Source organism: Hypanus sabinus, chromosome 4, assembly GCF_030144855.1.
Source record: "Hypanus sabinus isolate sHypSab1 chromosome 4, sHypSab1.hap1, whole genome shotgun sequence".
Classification (NCBI taxonomy): Eukaryota; Metazoa; Chordata; class Chondrichthyes; order Myliobatiformes; family Dasyatidae; genus Hypanus; species Hypanus sabinus.
In genome coordinates this window covers 8,198,045-8,216,670 of record NC_082709.1, presented here as the reverse complement: position 1 = coordinate 8,216,670, position 18,626 = coordinate 8,198,045, and the positions used below count along the sequence as shown (strand labels likewise).

Below are 18,626 nucleotides of genomic sequence, written 5' to 3'. Positions count from 1 at the left end.
GGATAGGTGTTGGATCTCCTTTCTTTGCATGGGATAACGGTAGGTAGGGAGAGAGGACCAGGGAGTTTTAAAGGGAGAGATCTCTTCAAAGTGCTGAAAAAGGGCGGGGACAAAATACTGGGTGTTGGAATAACTGTTGAGCAGGAAGCATGATCCATTGAATCCAGAGATTGGTGGGGTGGAAGGCAAGGGCAGGAGTAATTCTGTCCCAGAGGAGACAGGTTGAGGGCCAAGGCATGGGAAATAGATGAGATAGATTGACTAAGAGAGTGGAATGCTTATTTTTACAGTAGGGTGGAAAGTAGTATAGTCAAGATAGCTGTGGGAATTTGTGGACTTGTATGTCTGTGGCCAGTGTGTCCCTTAAGGAGGTAAAGTGAGTCAAAAAAGGTGAAGGTGAGGACAGGGTGGAAATTGGCTGCAAAAACTGGTGAAATTTTAGACTTCCTCATGAGTGTAGGAAGCAGCACCTATGCAGCTATAGACAGACCAGATAAAGAGTTGAAGGACTTGGCCCAATTCAAAATGGAATAAAAATGCTTCCATATCAAGTCAACTCTTATTGTCATTTCAACCATAACTGCAGGTACAGTGCATAGTAAAAATGAGACAACGTTTTTCAGGACCATGGTGTTACATGACACAGTACGAAAACTAGACTGAACTACGTAATAAAAAAACACAGAGAAAGCTACACTAGACTACAGACCTACACTGGACTGCATAAAGTGCACAAAAACAGTGCAGGCATTACAATAAATAATAAACAGGACAGTAGGGCAAGGTGTCAGTCCAGGCTTCGGGTATTGAGTCTGATAGCTTGGGGGAAGAAACTGTTGCATAGTCTGGTCATGAGAGCCCGAAGCCCGAGTGCTCTTAAACAGAGGGTAATTGTTTCGATGTGAGTGCTTATGGCTACACCTTTGATCTAATGAAAGTAAATAGAGTTGAAGTGATTGTTCAGTGTTAGGACAAGTTCAGTCAGACTGAAGGGGTGTGAATGGAACAGTGTGCCCTCAAAGGGCCAAAAGGTCCTATTCAGTGCTGTACGTCAATAAATAAAAAAATTTATTTGATTTAGTTTTTTACTGTTTACTGCTCTTTATAGCAATTTTTTAATATTTAGAAACTTTTCATTATTTTTGAAAGTATCTTTGCTTTACAGGATTTGCACACTATTGAAAATTTTAAAAATATTTTTTCCCCTGAAAAACAATGTCATAAAGGAAGCTCCAGTTGAAATATGACTTAATTCTGATTTCATAAGAGTGAAGTAAACAAATAAAAAAGAGCATGAGAACTTTGTGCAAATATATCTTTTATATAAGAACGGATGTGCAGGTAACTAAATGCCTAAATCAACAATGATACAGATATGTTAAGTTGGTTGTGACAGCTTTGTGAAACTCATTTTGGTGAAAATTGGAATTAGATTTGATTAAATTATTAATGACATGTACTGATCTTATGACTAGGTGGCTGTAAGGCACATAACAAATGGCTGTAACCACGATTAAAAGGAGACAAATGCAGTTTGGTTTGAAACTCAAGCTTAAGGCTATGAGAACGTCCTTTTGATTAATCAAATAACCAGATATTTCCTTCACAGGCTGAAATCAGATAGATGGAAAGAAAAATTCAATTTGGTGAACATTGTGAGAAATATTACCACTCAGAATTGTATTATGCTAAAAAAGAGCTGTTTAAAGTAATTTCTCCATTGCTGGACTAGAATGTTTTCCAGTTTTATTCCACCATTTTCTTCATCTTCATTCCCTTCACCTTCTCCTCACTCTTTTTAAAATTATTTATTTTTATTCAATTCTTTATTATCAACAATTTCAGTGCTCTCAATATTGAAAAGATACCTGCAGATGCAGGAAATTTGAGAAATACTCAGTACAGGCAATACCTGAGAAAAGAGAAACAAAATTAACTTTTCAGGTTAAAGGTGAAATAATATTTTTTTTCTTCCCACAGATGCTGCCTAACCTGAGTATTTCCAGCATTTTCTCTTTTTCTTTCAAATGCCAAAGTTGCATGGTTTGGTTTGGCCCTTTCTGCAAAGAATAATATGTCTATTGGTATACATATTTTATACAGATTGAGATCACTGCATCTTGTTAAAACCATGGTACAACTTGTATTGCTTCTACAAGCTCCAAAAAACAGAACTGCTGCAGAGACGATGTAGGTGTCTCTTGGAGTCTATGCCAGAGCAGAAAATTGGTGCAGGTGTCACATCTGGGAAATGTTGCTGACTTTGATATCTTTCAGGCTCCTGGCTCTAAGTTAGCATTTGTGTAGCTGTGATATAGAATGTGATTGGATGGCTGAAACATCAAAGATCTATTGTGGAAAAGAGGTGTAGGAGAGAGAAGATGGCATCAGCGAACAATACTTCCAAAGGCGACGTCCTCAAGACAGATCATGAAGAAATTCCTTTCACTTCTTTTACATATTCTTTTTATTTCAGGTATGCTTCTGCTCCTGGTAGAGCCTGTAATCTACAATCTGGGGGTGTGATTTTGGGTGTCTCCAAGAAAGTACCACGAAGCTGTAACCAAAGCCTGGCATGGAATCCAGGAGACCTGGTGTGGGCCCATGATTTACTCCACATCTCACCGATCAAAGCGCCCATGAAGATTGAAAATCATCAAGGCGGGTGTGGAAGGTGAGTTAGTTTTCAGTGCTGTCTACCAGCCTTTCGCCTGTTACTGCCGGAGAAGGAGTTTGTGCGTGATGTTTTCTTGCTCAATCTTACTCGCTGCTCCCAAGGGAAGGTCCTTGCATTCGAGTCATCTCTCTCTCAATGGGATCTCTCAAAGCTATCAGTGGATGGCCAGAGAAAGGTTTAATCGATACGATTATAGGCTTGGGCTCGAACTCAGTTTTTATGATGTGTTTGATTTCTAGTTCTAGTTCTGGTTGCTCTTTTCTTGTTTCTACTGTTTGGGAGATTTTATGAATTGTATGTCCAGCAAATAATGAACACTGAGCTGAACTGTACTGAAATATGTCTTTTGTGTTTTATATTCTGTATTTTCTCTTTTTTTTGTTGCCATCTGTGCGATTTTTCTTTTGCGTGAGGGGGAAGTTTGATGTTTTGCTTTGAACAGGTTGGTTCCATGGTTCTTCTTTGTTTCGTGACTGTCTGTGGGGAAGACTAATTTCAGGGTTGTATACTGCATAGATCCTTTGCTAATATATGTACTCTGAACTTTGAGACATCCTTTTCTATAGAGTTCTGGTTAGATTTTGTATGTTGCTGGAGATAGAAATCACACACGGAGACTTGCCATCTATTTTAATGGTGTCAACAAGTATTAAATTTACAATATCCATTCAAAGGGAGTTAATTTCTGTCATTGTGTCAATATTCTGTTCTGTTGTCCAGTACGTAATATGGGTATCCACCCTTAGTAAGCCCACTTCCACTCTTCCAGATTGGAGATACAAGCCCAAGACAATACGCTAAAAGATTAAAATATCTCCAGTCCACTTCCATGTGTCATATCTTCTTCACCATTGCATTCATGGCTAGCAACTATATTAGAGCATGAAACCATTTTTGTAGTTATTTACGCACTACAGGCAGTCCCACATCATGAAAGGGCTCTTTGGCACACTGAATCCGTACAAGTTTTGATGTACATTAATGATACTCTAACCCCATTTTATTCCCCTCACTTTCTAAACTCCCATTAGATCCTATCCCAGTTACAATCACCTTAGGTATTATTTAAATTGGGGAATTTATCTGTGAACCTGCACAAGTGGGTGGAAACAGAAGCAACTAGAGCAAATGAATGCAGTGACAGGAAAAACATGCAAACTCCACACAGACAGTACCAGAGGTCAGGATCTTCAACCTTCTTCATCAAAAGCTGTGAGTGATGGCAAATTTCAAAATTGATATCTGCATGCACCAAAAAGCTCCAAAGATAAGACTACTGGTCCATAACATGGATAAATCCACTAGCAACAAACCGGAATGATGCACTGTTCATACAGTACTGTGCAAGAGTCTTAGGGACTGATGCTACTGCATGAAACTTTTGCACAGTACTGTCAGTCAAGAATGATTTAACATGGAGATTGTTGCTCTAGGTAATAGATAATAGGTAGGAGATGGCCAGGTTGAAGAAGAAGAAAGCAGGTATACCATTTTCTGTAAGAACAAACTATAAGAGCAATGCTATCTTCATGGGGTGAGCTATGTTGTCAAGAATGATCCAGTTTGACATCTCAGTGACTCTTCCTGTTGACTAAGTGAATGTCTCAGAACATTACATCTTGTTCTATGGTTGAACCAGCACACCATGATTACATTGCACATGTTACAATCCCTATGTTATGGATATGGCCAATATGGATTTCTTCTCCAATTCTGAAAAACCTGGCCTGATTCTTCTGACTGACTTCAATGTCAGGACATGATTTTCTCACAGGGTCTGAGTAGAAAGGAAAGAATAAGGAAAAGAGACACCTGACACTGCCAAGACTTATTTATCACAGTGATAAGCACAAGGGATAATCCAGGCTATGATAGGCTAGCACAAGGAAATCTGCAGATGCTGGAAATTCAAACAACACACACAAAATGCTGGTGGAACACAGCAGGCCAGGCAGCATCTGAGCCTCACTCAATGGTTAGGAAGCTATTGGACAGGATTTATGTGCATTTGGAAAGGTATGGCCCACATGGGGAAAGTCAGCATGACTCTGTCTGGCGAAGGTCAAGCCTTACAAACTTGACCAAGTTTTTTGAGAAGATGACAAAGAAGCTTGATCAGGGTAAGACAGTGGATTTTAGTAAGGCTGCTCATGTAGGTTAATTCAGAAGATGATGCATAGCATCTAGGATAAATTTTAAGCTTGTATTTGGAACTGGCTTGACAATAAGAAACATAGAGTAAGAGTGGAAGATTGTTATTCTGGCTGGAGGTCTGTGACCAGTGGTGTTCCCAAGGGCTAGGTGCTGTGACTTCTGTTTATAATATGCATCAATGATTTGGATGAAAATTCAGATGGGTGTATCAACATATTTGTGGATGACACCAAGATTGGTGAGTTGTGGGCAGTATACACTAAATAATACAGCGGGATAGAAATCAGTTGCAGATATGAGCAGAGAAGTGTTAGATGGAGGTTAATCTGGGTAAATGTGAGGTGCTGCAATTAAGGATGTCAAATGAACAGATAAATTAATGGGAGATTACTTAATAGCATGGAGATAGAAAAGGATCTTGGAGTCCAGATCTATAGTTCAGTGAAAGTGAATAGGGTGGTAATGAAAGCATATGGCATGATTGCCTTCATGGTGGGGGTATTGATAATAAGGGAAAGGAAGTCATGCTCTAGTTATATAAACCTTCAATTAGAAAGCACTTGGGGAGTATTGTGTGCAGTTCTGGTTTTTCCATTACAGCAAGGATGCAGAAAATATGGAGAAGGTGCAGAAGAGGCTTACCAGCAAGCTTCCTGGGTTGATGGGTGTAAGCTACAAGGACAGGTTGGACAAACTCAGCTTGTTCTCACTGAAGCATTGACGGTTGAGGGGAAACTTGATATATGTTTTTAAAATAATGAGAAGTATAATTTTTCTCCAGAGCAAAATTGTAAAACAATTTATACACGCACGCACACACACCCCCTCACACACAAAATAACATTATATATATTATTATAATATAACCATTGCTCAACTATATGCTTCTGCATCAGCTGCTACCTCTTCCAGGTACCTCAAAGTACATCACAAGCTCATTCAAACCCACTGAAAGGGTAAACAAATTACTTTGGATCTGTTTAATGAGGAGCACACAGAAATCCCGCTAAACAACAAAAGCAGATTACTAGTTTCCAGACTGTACATCACCTATCAAATGCCTACTAAGTACCTCTAACTCTCTTATGGAGGAGTCTGCAAACCTTACTTTAACCTTAATGGCCCCCTTCATATATTGAAAGGTTTTATACCCTAAAGTGTAGATGACACTGCCGTTAAGAATTTCCATTGTAAATTAAGACTACATGATATTATCATTGTACCTATTTTTACTTTAAAAGAACTCATTGAAGAATAAACACCCCAAAGCACAGTATATATAAATTGTTTCATTCAATTTCAGTGGCAGAGTACGGTGCTATGAGCATTTACCTCAACTTGATTAATCATAATGAAAACAAAAATGGTAAATGATAGAGAATATGTGATGTAAACACATATTGCAACCAAATGTCACAATAATGAATGATGTGAACAAGGTAATCTTTTGATCAATAATTCATCAAAAAAAGCAAAATTATTCAGAAGTGTCTATTTTACACTAAAATGTGTGCACTACAGATCTCTGTTAAGACATTGGATTGCATAACAGGAGAGTTCGTTCAAAAGAAGCGAGGACATTTTAAGCAATACAGGGGTGATATTGGGTTGTGCCTAATTAGGCACTTGGCAAGATCCAATATAAAGAAGTTAGGTTTGAGCAGAGCAGCCATTGTGTGTATGGACCAGTGTTACAGTGGGGAGCTCAGACTTCGGCACGTAGAGGCTTTGGTGAGGAGAGGCCGAGGCAGTAGGCAGATTCTTTTTCATTTATTTTTTTACTTTGTTACTGCGTAGTTAGATCAGGGAGGATTCCAAGCAGGATAATGGAATGGTCCTCTTGTGGTATGTGGGAAGACCTCTACTGTCCCTGACAACTACACTTGCAAGATGTGCATCCTCCTGCAGCTTTTCTCAGACCATGTTGAGGAATTGGAGCTAGAACTCAATGAACTTCAGATCATTTGGAAGCTGAGGGGTTGATTGGCAGGATTTATAGGGAGGAAGTTACACACAGGGAATAGAACACACGTTACTGGGTAACCATCAGGAGCGGGAAAAGGGATAGGCAGCCAGTGGAGAGTACTCCTGTGGCCGTACCGCTCAATAACCGATATACCACTTTGGATACTGTGTACTAAGTCAGGCTCTGTGACTCAGAAGGGGAGGGGGTAGAAGAGGAGAGCAATAGTGATAGGGGATTCTATAATTAGGAGATGCTGTGAAATAGACACTCAGATGCCTCCCAGGTGCCAGGGTCAGGGATGTCTCGGCTTGAGTCCACAGCATTCTAAAGGCGGAGAAGTCTAGGATGTGACACCTTTCACACTATGAAATTCTGCAATAGCGTCCCTCAAGAGTCAGTTCTGGCTTCAACTTTGTTCAATCTGTATCTCAGTGAACTCCGAGACCAAATCTGCTAAACTTGGGCATGCTGCTGACTAGGCCGTATCCATCCAATTGAATGAAGTCAAATCCATTGAAAAAACCCTATCCAAGATATCAACTCCCAATCCAACTACTCCTTAAAGTGGTACCTAAATATGAATGTCAACAAAACAGTAACTTTCATATCTCATCTGGACAACTGACTGACTAATCTTAAACTTAATATCAAACTAAATGACAAATAGCTACCTAACAATCCACACCCAAAGTACTTGGGAGCCACACTGGATCAAACTCGCTCATATAAGATCCACCTTCAAAATGTTGCAAAGAAACTAAAATCCACAGTGGCTATGATCAGGAAGAGAGGTGGTACTAAATAAGTTGCTAATCAGTCAGTCCTACAAAAATCTAGCCTAGCACTAATGTTTCACAATTGCTGAATAATGCACACCCACCTAGGAGAGAAGTGCTCGCATAAACATCATCAATACACAGCTCCATACTTCTATGATAATAACCTCAGGAGCTCTAAAATCAACACTTGTCCAACACCTCCCAACAATGAGCCAAACAGCATCCCTGGAGATCCATAGAAGCGCAGCTTCAGCAAACTTTTACAAGTATATCCAAAATATGCCCAAAAACATTCCAGTTCATAAACTCATCGAAAATGCTCCTCTAACTTCCTGACTCAAATCCCGAAAACCTTTCTACAATTTGAAAAACCTCGACTCCTATGCCGAACACACTAAGTGGTGCCAGTACTGGCACAGCAACACCCCCCCTCCCCCCCGGTGGAGATTTGATTGACGTTCCCACCTCGCTCCCCCCCACCCCCGGCTTTACTAAAGCTACCAGAAAAAACTGGACAGCCGCAAATAGACTCAGAAGTTGACATGCCAAAACAGCGCAAAGACTACACCGATGGGATGCATGACAAACCCCAGCTTGCCCCAAGGGTGTCCCAACCCAGGAATCCTCCACCTGGTCCAAACATGCCCTCTCACCAAGATCTGAGATGGCTTTGCCATGGTCCATCGATGCAGCCACAAGCTGGAGAAGTGGCTTGACAAAAGCCAATTAGAAGTGTGAAGAGAAAAGCACCTGCTATGCAAAACAACAAAAGAGGGAGAATGAGCAGCCAGAAGCTGTGATACATATTGGTACTAACAACACAGCTAGGAAAAGGGAGCAGGCCCTGAATAGAGAATATAGAGAGTTAGGCAGCATTTCACATACAGGTACAGTAGATTATGAATATCAGGTTGGTGCTGGATCCCTGGAGATCCAGGGAATTGTGGATTAGGTGTTGTGTAATGAACCAGATTTGATTAGGGAGCTTAAGGTAAAAGAACCCTTGGGAGACCATGAACATAATGGGATAGACTTCACATTGCAAGTTGAAAGGGAGCAATTTCAGATATTATTACAGTGGAGTAAAGGGAATTACAGAGGCAAGAGAGAGGAGTTGACCAAAGTTGATTAGAAGAGGGCACTAGAAGGGATGACAGCATTGGCTGTAGTTTCTAGCAGCAATTCGGATAGATACATTCCACAGATGAAGTATTCTAAAGGGAGGATCGTGTAACTGTGGCTGACAAGAGAAGTCAAAGACAGCATAAAAGCAAAAGAGCGAGATTATAATATAGCAACAATTATTTGGAAGTTAAAGGATTGGGACACTATTTAAAACCAACAGAATGTAACTAAAATGCCATAAGGAGCAAAAAGATGAAATATGAAGGTAAGCTAGCTAATAATATAAAAGAGGACACCAAAGGATTTTTAGATATATAAAGAGTAAAAGAAAGACAAGACTGGGTGTCGGAGAGCCAGATATTGATGTTGGAGAGGTAGTAACAGGGGACAAGGAAATATGTATTTTGCACCAGCCTTCACTGTGGAAGACACTAGTAGTATGGTGGAAGGTTAAGAGTGTCGAGGGGCAGAAGTGAATGTAGTTGCCATAACTAGAGAAGGTGCTTGAGAAGCTGAAAAGTCTGAAGGTAATTAAGTCACCTGGACCAAATGGACTACACTTCAGGGTTCTGAAAGAGGTGGCTGGGGAGATTCTGGCTGCATGGGTAATGATCACTATGTTCTGGAATGGTTCTGGAAGACTGGAAAATTGCAAATGTCACTCCACTCTTCAAGAAGGGAGACAGGCAGAAGAGAAGAAACTATAGGCAAATATATAGGAAATGATGGGAAAATCTTGCTTGACAATTGTGTTGGAATTCTTTGAAAAATTAACAGAACAGAACAGACAAAGGAAAATCAGTTTATGTTGTGTACTTGGAGTTTTAGAAGGCCCTTGACAAGGTGATGCCCATGAGGCTGCTTGACAAGACAAACTTCATGGTATTACAAGAAAGATGCCAGCATAGATAAAAGACTGTCTGATTGGCAAGCGGCAAAGACTAGGAATAGAGAGGGCCTTTTCTGGTTGGCTGTCAGTGATTAATGGTGTTTTGAGGGAGTCCATTTTGGTTCTCTTCATGTTATATGTCAATGATTTTGATGATGAAATTGATGGCTTTGTGGCCAAGTTGCAGATGATACAAAGTTAGGTGGAGGGGCAGGTAGTGTTGATGAAACATTTAGACAGTTTGTAAGAATGGGCAAAGATGGAATATAGTTCAGGGAAATGTATGGTCAAGTACTTTGATAGAAGGAAAAAACACAGAGACTCTTTTCTAAATGGAGAGAACATTCATAATTCAGAGGTACAAAACAGTCCCCAAGCAGGATTCCTTTACAGTTTGGGTCAGTGGTAAACAATGCCAACATTTATTTCAAAGGGTATAAAATATAAAAGCAAGGATATAATAATGAGGCTTTATAAAGTATGAGGGCTCAAGGAGGCTTAAGAGAATGATTCTGGGAGTAAAAGGATTTTTGTATGAGGAGCATTTGATGGCTCTCTACCAGTACTCACTAGAGTTTAGAAGAATGAGGGGGATCTCATTGAAACCTATTGAACTTTGAAAAGCCTTGATACAGTGGACATGGAAAGGATGTTTCCTATAGTGGAAACCAGAAGGCATAGCTTCAGAATATAGGGACATCCATTTAAAACAAAGGAGGAATTTCTTGATCCAGTGGATAGTGAATCTGTGAAATTTGTACCCACAGAAGGTGTGGGGGCAAGCCATTTGGTATATTTAAACTGGGCATTGATGGATTCTTAATTATTAAGGGCATCTAAGGTTACAGGGAGAAGGCAAGAGAATGAGGTTGAGGGAAAGTAAATCAACCATGATCAAATGGAAGAGCAGACTCATTGGGTTGAATGGCTTAATTCTGCTCTAATGTTTTATGGTCTTATCAATTAAGCATTAAAATCTTGATCTAATTACTACTCGTTGTTATAAAGAGGCAAAATTTCAGATTCAGAAGAAAAATTAGTTGATCAGTTTTTTTATATGCAAGGTTATTTCCCATTTTTTTTCAACATTCCAACATTCCCTTGCCAGAGCAATAGTGGAAGACTGGAAAACCTTCACCATAAAAAGCCACACAGAAATAATTCCTTGAGTATAGATAATAGATTACCTTTAACATATGATGATTATCACAATAATCAAGTATTTATTTAATTATAGTTTTGACCTTATATACAACAATTTTACTCTATATTTATTGCAATGTGGGCACATAGAATTCCTGATTCTTTATAATGGCACAATGTCAATATTACATAAATGTATTATTTTACTTTTAGCAAATTAGAAAAATGATTGTAAGTATTAAAATGCATGCGCACCAAGCAGTTCACATGTCATTTTGAAACTATGATGTAGTAATGAATGTCAATTTTAGTTTAGAAGCAACGACTTGTTGATACTTAAACGTCTTAGGTGCTCCATTCGCATTTGAAAACCTGATCCCAAACGATTGTTCTGAACTTGCAGAGAATTCTCCAAATGTTGTTCTCTTACTTCCCTGAAAATATGATCACTGATTAGCATTGCTGAGAACAGAGAGATTGGAGTAAAATATATACACGAGGTACACTGATTCCTTTAATGGCACACACTAGACTGGAAAATTTATTGTTGGCCTTTACTGTCACTACATTCTGAAGCACCCTGGTGCTCGATAAGCCATGGACTCAGAAGCTTTAAAGGTGGATATCAACATCCGTAAAATGGCAATTAATGCTAGGCATTAAATGTTGGTCTCACTAGTCATGGCCATGTTCCAAGAATGAGGAATTTCCCTAAGGGGGTGCTGCTCTCAATTTCTCAGGGCAGCTGTAGTGCAACAATTTCAGCAAACTGTTGGAATTTTTGCTATTACTATAATTTTAAAAATCGAGAGAATAACTCCTGAATTCTCAGGTATTGCCTATGTAAATTAAGGAGCTTACAGCATGCTAATAGAATGAATTAAGAAAATAATGCATTCATACCGTAAAATGTTGAATGCTAAACCAATTATTTTGATTTATCTGAATGAAAGATTCTCAATCTCAATAAGCTGTCCTTCTTTTAAAATAAAATTTCTATATTTGTGAAAAAACACAAAATGCTGTCAGAACTCAGCAGGCCAGACAGCATCTATGGGAGGAGGTAATAATGACGTTTCGGGCTGAAACCCTTCATCAAGGAGTGAAGTAACATGGGATGGTCGAGGGGGGGGATAAGAAGTGGGGGGAGGGATAAAGTAGAGAGCTGGGAAGTGATAGGCTGGAGGGAAATGGGCTAGGGGGAAGGTGGAGAATTATGGGAAATAAAAGAGAAAGAAAGGTAGGGCTGGGGGGAGATTATAGTGAGGGGAGAAAAAGAGAGAGAAAGAGAACCAGACTAAAATAATAGATAGGGATGTGGGTAAGGGTGGGGGGCAGGGGTATCAACGGAGCCTTTCTTTCTCTTTTATTTCCCACAATTCTCCACCTTCCCCCTAGCCCATTTCCCTCCAGCCTATCACTTCCCAGCTCTCTACTTTATCCCTCCCCCCACTTCTTATCCCCCCCTTGACCATCCCATGTTACTTTACTCCTGATGAAGGGTTTCGGCCTGAAATATCGTTATTACCTCCTCCCATAGATGCTGTCTGGCCTGCTGAGTTCTTCCAGCATTTTGTGTTTTTTATTTATTTCCAGCATCTGCAGATTCACTCGTGTTGCCTTTCTATACTTGTGATTCATTTGTATCAAGTAATAGTGCTAGTTGACTACTTATATTCACAAACCTTTTGCAAAGAAAATGGCATGTTTTGAATATAAGTATCTGTGGTAGATATTTGAGTTTCTCCAGTTATTGACACAAACCCATAAAAATTCAAATTAACTTCCTTTTGCTTTCTGCTGCTCTTCCCTTTGGATTAAGGTGGAACTGTTGGGTAGATTTTATCATAAAGCCACACTTCCCATTTGCAATGAACTAAAATGTAATTATACCTGACACTATGCATTCTCAAAACATGCAAGTATAGAACTTAAGATCTAATTAGATAATAGCACAAAGTTTGTGTTTCTCTAGTTTATCCTTATCACAGTCATTGAACAATATTTATAAATAGAAATCTTCTTTTGAATTGCATTAATATACAAAAAAAAATCTTTTGTTTCTCCCTTGGTGAAGAAAATGAGGTTGGGAAATGTATGTGCTCTGCCTGTTCATTTATCAACTAACTCAAAGAAATTTCCAACTACAAAATTTTATTTCCTAAAGAGTGCTTAAAATACTGCAAATTGACTTAATTCCCCATACAGTTGCTCCTGAAAGTGAACTCCTAATTCATCATCTATTGATAAGCAACCAGCTGATTTTTGTGCTGTCCCATACTCAGCATTGACAGATTTCTTCTTTAAACTACATAACTACTTTTGCAACTGTTAGATACCAAACAATTATATTCACTAAAAAAAATGCATTTTCAATCCATTGCCTGTTACATGAATTGCAATAATGTTGTAAATAAAGTATGATTTATTAATATCCTAAATCTGAGCTTTGTTTTGCCATGTTTTTTTCTGTAATTCTTTTGATGTTAAAATTACAAGCTATTTTAATATCAATAATAAAAATGATTTATTGCTTCCAATTTCCTAACCACAGAATATTAAATACTGTACCTACTGTTTTACAAGTGAAACAACCATTGATGCAGGAGCTTAGTTTTCATTGTTGTCTCGGCTAGATGCTTTTAAACAGCTTAAGAAGTTCTTTGATATTTCAAAGAAGCAAAACTTGGTTATAATCTGTGTATTATTTACCTTGGAGTGGGTTGAACAGGAGTTGATGTTTGTGAAGATTTAGCCTTTATGGGCTTACTGTGAATAAAGAGAAAACATTGTTGATTAATGCACCTTTCCATACTATTTAAAAAATTGTAATTTCTTGCTCCCTTTTCTAATCTGTGGTCCCAAAATAAGCAATAGAATTGTTTTAGAAACTTATTTAAAAATAAAAATGAACAAGTAAAAACTAAAATAAACATTAGTTATATTCCTATTGGAAATAGTTCAATTTTTAGAAAATGTTAGGTCAAATTCCTGTCAGCCCTCTGTCAACAGAACCAAATTTGTGTGACTTATTTGTGTGACATAGAACACAACAGAACAAAAATCAGGCCCTTCTGCCCATCTAGTCTGTGTTAAATTATTATTCTGCTTAATCCTATTGACCTACATCCAGAGGATAGCCCTCCATACCCCTCCCATCCATGTACCTATTCAAAATTCTTTTAAATGTTGAAATCAAACCTCCACTTATCACTTCTGGTAGCAGATCATTCTACTCTTACTGCACTCTTAGTGAAGAAGTTCCCCCTAATCTGTTCACCTTTAAACCATAACCTCTAGTTGTAGTCTCATGCAACCTCAGTGGAAGAAGCTGAATTGCATTTACCCTATCTATACCCCTCATAACTTTGTATACCTCTATAAAATCTCCCACCAATCTTCTATGTTCCAGAGATAAAAATCTTATCCTATTCAAACATTCCACATAACTCAGATCCTCAAGTTCTAGCAATATCCTTGTAAAATTTCTACTCATTCTTTGGATATTATTTAGACCATAAGATCATTTATAGGACCAGATATAGGAGCAGAATTAAGCCATTTAGCCCAATGAGTCTGCTTTACCATTTCATCATGGCTGATCCAACATTCCTCTCAATTCCAATCTCCTTCCTTCTCCCCGTATCCCTTCATGCCCTGACCAACCAAGAATCTATCAACCTCTACCTTAAATATACATAAAGACTTGGTTTCCACAGCTGCCTGTGGTAAAGAATTCCACAGATTCACCGCTCTCTGGTTGAAGAAATTCTTCCTCATCTCCATTCTAAAAGGACACCCTTCTGTTCTGATACTATGTCCTCTGGTCTTAGACTCTCCCACCAGAGGAAACATCCTCTCCACATACACTCTATTAAGGCCTTTCACCATTTGATAGGTTTCAATGGGGTCAACCCTCATTCTTCTGAATTCTGGGATATGCCCATGCCATCTAATGCTCTTCATATGACAAGCTATTCAATCCTGGAATAATTTCTTGAACCTCCTTTGAAACTTCACCAGTTTTAGCACCCTTTTTTAAGATAATTGGCCCAAAGCTGCTCACAATACTCCAAGTGAGGTCTTACCAGAGCTCTAAGGAGCTTTCTAAATTTTCTAAAAATTACAATCATTGCTTTTACATTCTAGTCCTCTTGAAATGAATGTTAACATCACATTTGCCTTCCTTACCACAGACTCGACCTGCAAATTAACCTTTAACCTTTAAGGTATTCTGCACAACGACGGCTAAGTCCCTTTGTGCCTCAATTTTTTGTATTTCCTCTCCATTTCGAAAATATTCAGCCTTTCATTTCTTATACTAAAGTGCATAACCATACACTTCCTGATACTGCACTCCAACTGCCATTTTTTTGCCCATTCTCCTAATCTAAGTCCTTCTGAGCCTCTCTACTTCCTCAGACCTACCTGCCCTCCACCTACCTTCGTATGGTCTGCAAACTTTGCAGCCAAGCCATCAATTCCATCAACTGAATCACTGACGTATAATGAAAAAGAATCTGTCCCAACACAGACCTTTGTGGAACACCACTAGACTCTGCAGCCAACCAGAAAAGGCTCCCTTTGCTTCCTGCCAATCAGCCACTGCTTTATCCATGCTGAACCTTTCCTGTAATACTACGGGCTCACAGCTTGTTCAGCAGCCTCATGTGTGGCACCTTGTCAAAGGCCTTCTGAAAATCAAAGTACACAACATCAACTTCTCCTTTGTCTATCCTGCTTGTAATTTTTTTCAAAGAATTCCAACAGATTTGTCAGGCAAGATTTTCCCTTGAGGAAACCATGCTGACTACGGCCTGTTTTATCATGTGCCTACAAGTACCCTGAGACTTCATTCTTAATAATTGACTTCAATATCTTCTCAACTTCTGAGGTCAGACTAACTGGTCTATAGTTTCCTTTCTTCTCCCTCTCTCCCTTCTTAGAGTGTGGAGTGTCATTTGCAATTTTCCAGTCTTCTGGAACCATTCCAGAATCTAGTGATTCTTGAAAGATGATTACTAATGTCTGTATGATATCTTCAGCTACCTCTTACAGAACTCGGAGGTATAAAACATCTGATGCAGATGACTTATCTACCTTCAGACCTTTCAGATTCCCAAGAACCTTCTCTCTAGTAATGGTAATCATACACTTCGTGACCCCTGACACCTGGAACGTCCAACAGTTTACAGCAAAGACTGACACCAAATACTTATTGTTCTCCATTACTACCACTCCAACATCATTTTCCAATGGTCCAATATCCACTCTTGCCTCTTTTTTACACTTTATATACCTGAAGAATCTTTTGGTATCCACTTCAATGTTATTGGCTAACTTACTTTCATATTCCATCTTTACCTTCTTAATGACTTTTTAGTTGCCTTCTGTTGGTTTTTAAAAGCTTCCCAATCCTCTAACTGCCCATTTAATTTTGCTCTATTATATGCTCTCTCTTTGGCTTTTACTTCTCTTGTTAGCCATTTTTGTGTCATCTTTGCTTTAGAATATTTCTTCCTCTTTGGGATATATATATATATCGTATGCCTTCTGAATTGCTTCCAGAAATTTCAGCCATTTCTACTTTGCCGTCATCATTGCCAGTATTCTTTTCCAATCAATTCTGGTAAAGCCGCTCTCTCAAGCTTCTATAATTCCCTTTACTCCACTGTAATAATGATATATCTGACTTTAGCTTCTCCTTCTCAAATTTCAGGGTGAATTCGATCATATTATGATCACTTCCCCCAAGCTCTCTAATCAATTCTAGTTCATTGCACAACACCTAATCCAGTATAGCTGATCCCCTAATGCACTCAACCTCGAGTGGCTCTAAAAAGCAATCTCATAAGCATTCTAGAAATTCTACCTCCTCGAATCCAGCACTAACCTGATTTTCCCAATCTACCTGCATATTGAAGTCCCTCATGACAACTGTAACACTGCCCTTTTGGTATGCATTTTCCATCCCCGGTTGTCAGTTGTAGGCCACATTCTTACAATAGTTTGGGGATCTGTATACAACTTTCTTCAGGGTCTCTTTAGACAATAGATAGACAATAGACAATAGGTGCAGAAGTAGACCATTCAGCCCCTTGAGTCTGCACCGCCATTCTGAGATCATGGCTGATCATTCACTATCAATACCCAGTCCCTGCCTTGTCCCCATATCCCTTGATTCCCCTATCCATCAGATATCTATCTTTACTTTGAGCAACACACACAAAATGCTAGAAGAAGTCAGCAGGCCAGGCAGCATCTAGGAAAAGAGTACAGTCAACAATTCCGGCCAAAACACTATACTTTTTCTAGATACTGGCTGGCCTGCTGAGTTCCTCTAGCATTTTGTGTGTTGCTTGGATTTCTAGCATTTGCAGATATTCTTTTGTTTGTGATTGGAACTTGTTTACCTTGAAGTTCCTTAGCTCTATCCACAATGATTCAACACCTTCTGACCCTATGTCACCTCATTCTAATGATTTGATTTCATTTTTTAACAACAGAGCAATGCCACCTCCTCTGCCTTCCTGCCTTTCCTTTAAATACAATGTGTATTCTTGGACATCAAGCTCCCAGCTATAACCTTCATTCAGCCATGATTCAGTGATGCCTACAACATCATACCTACCAATCTGCAAGTTAATTTACCTTATTTCAAATACTGCACACATTCAAATACAACTCCTTCAATCTCATATTCGCTCCTGTTGATTCTGTCTGCCTTTTATGTTGCAACTCATCCAGTTGACTGCAATTTTGCCCTCACAACAGCCTCTGCTCACTACATATTCCCTCTGTTTATAAACCAGCCCCCTCATCTTCAGCAATATTATCTGCCTTTCCTATGATACTTCTTGCATTGAAATATGTGCAGCCCAGAACATTAGTTGCACCATGTTCAATTTTGATTCCTGACTTTGCCTGAGGTCTTACCAACATCTGCCTTCATAACCCCCACGCTAACTGTTCTGGCATTCCGCTTCCCATCCCCCTGCAACCCTAGCTTAAATCCCATAAACTGTATAATCTTCCTAGTTTTGGCCTCACTAGCACATGGCACAGGTAGCGATCCTGAGATCACAACCCTGGAGGTCCTGCCCTTTAACTTAGTTCCTGACTCTTTGAACTCTCTATGCAGAACCTCATCACTCTTTCTACCCATGTAATTGATACCTACATGGACCATGACTTCTGGCTGTTCACTTTCCCACTTAAGAATGCTGAGGACTTGATCCAAGATGTCTCAGACCCTGGCACTTAGGAGGCAACATATTGTCCAGGAATCTCATTCTAGTCCACAGTTCCCCTAACTAATGAATACCCTATCACCATAGCGTGCCTCTTCTTCCCTCTTCCTTTCTGAGTCACAGAGGCAGACTCAGTGCTAGAGAATTGACCACTATGTCCTTGCTCCAATAGGTCATCCCCCAACAGTATCCAAAGTGATATACCAGTTGTTGAGGGGGCTGGCCACAGGGGTACTCCACACTCCCTCCTTAACCCCTTCCTGTCACCTTCCTGTCTTCCTATTACCACTTTGGGTGTCACTAACTTTCTATATCTCCTGTCTATCACCCCTTCAGCCTCCAAATGATCCTGAATTCATCCAGTTCCAGCTCCAACTCTTTAATATGGATTGTTAGAAGTTGCAACTGGATGCACTTCTTGCAGTTGTAGTTATCAAGAACACTGGAGGTCTTCCTGCTTTCCCACATCTTGCAAGAGGAGCATTCAACTATTCTGCCTGGCGTCTTTACTGTCCTAGCTGAGCAAATATAAAGATGGAAAGAAAAAAAAACTTAACCTTCAGCTTTCCTTTCCTTTGCTTTCTCTGACTGAAGCCTCTCTTCGCGGAAGCCTTGAAGAACTAAAGCCTCAAGATCACCACTC

General features: G+C 39.3%; 1 protein-coding gene and 1 long non-coding RNA gene across 9 annotated transcripts in view; one reads left to right on the top strand and one right to left on the bottom strand.

The window, feature by feature from the left end:
* The window catches only part of LOC132392462 (uncharacterized), a 137,020-nt gene that overhangs the window by 88,167 nt on the left and 30,227 nt on the right, over nucleotides 1-18,626 (top strand). For both annotated transcript variants that reach the window (XR_009511551.1, XR_009511550.1), the window contains exon 2: nucleotides 2,477-2,674. This is a non-coding gene — a long non-coding RNA (uncharacterized LOC132392462). The remainder of the gene's footprint in view (nucleotides 1-2,476; nucleotides 2,675-18,626) is intronic.
* cfap221 (cilia and flagella associated protein 221) overlaps nucleotides 8,065-18,626 on the bottom strand; it is a 254,455-nt gene continuing 243,893 nt past the window's right edge. For all 7 annotated transcript variants that reach the window (XM_059966334.1, XM_059966331.1, XM_059966329.1 and 4 more), the window contains 2 exons: nucleotides 13,446-13,502; nucleotides 8,065-11,167 (listed from right to left, as the gene is read on the bottom strand). In XM_059966334.1, the coding sequence (XP_059822317.1) occupies nucleotides 11,041-11,167; nucleotides 13,446-13,502 (184 nt within the window). In that variant the 3' untranslated portion in view covers nucleotides 8,065-11,040. The remainder of the gene's footprint in view (nucleotides 11,168-13,445; nucleotides 13,503-18,626) is intronic.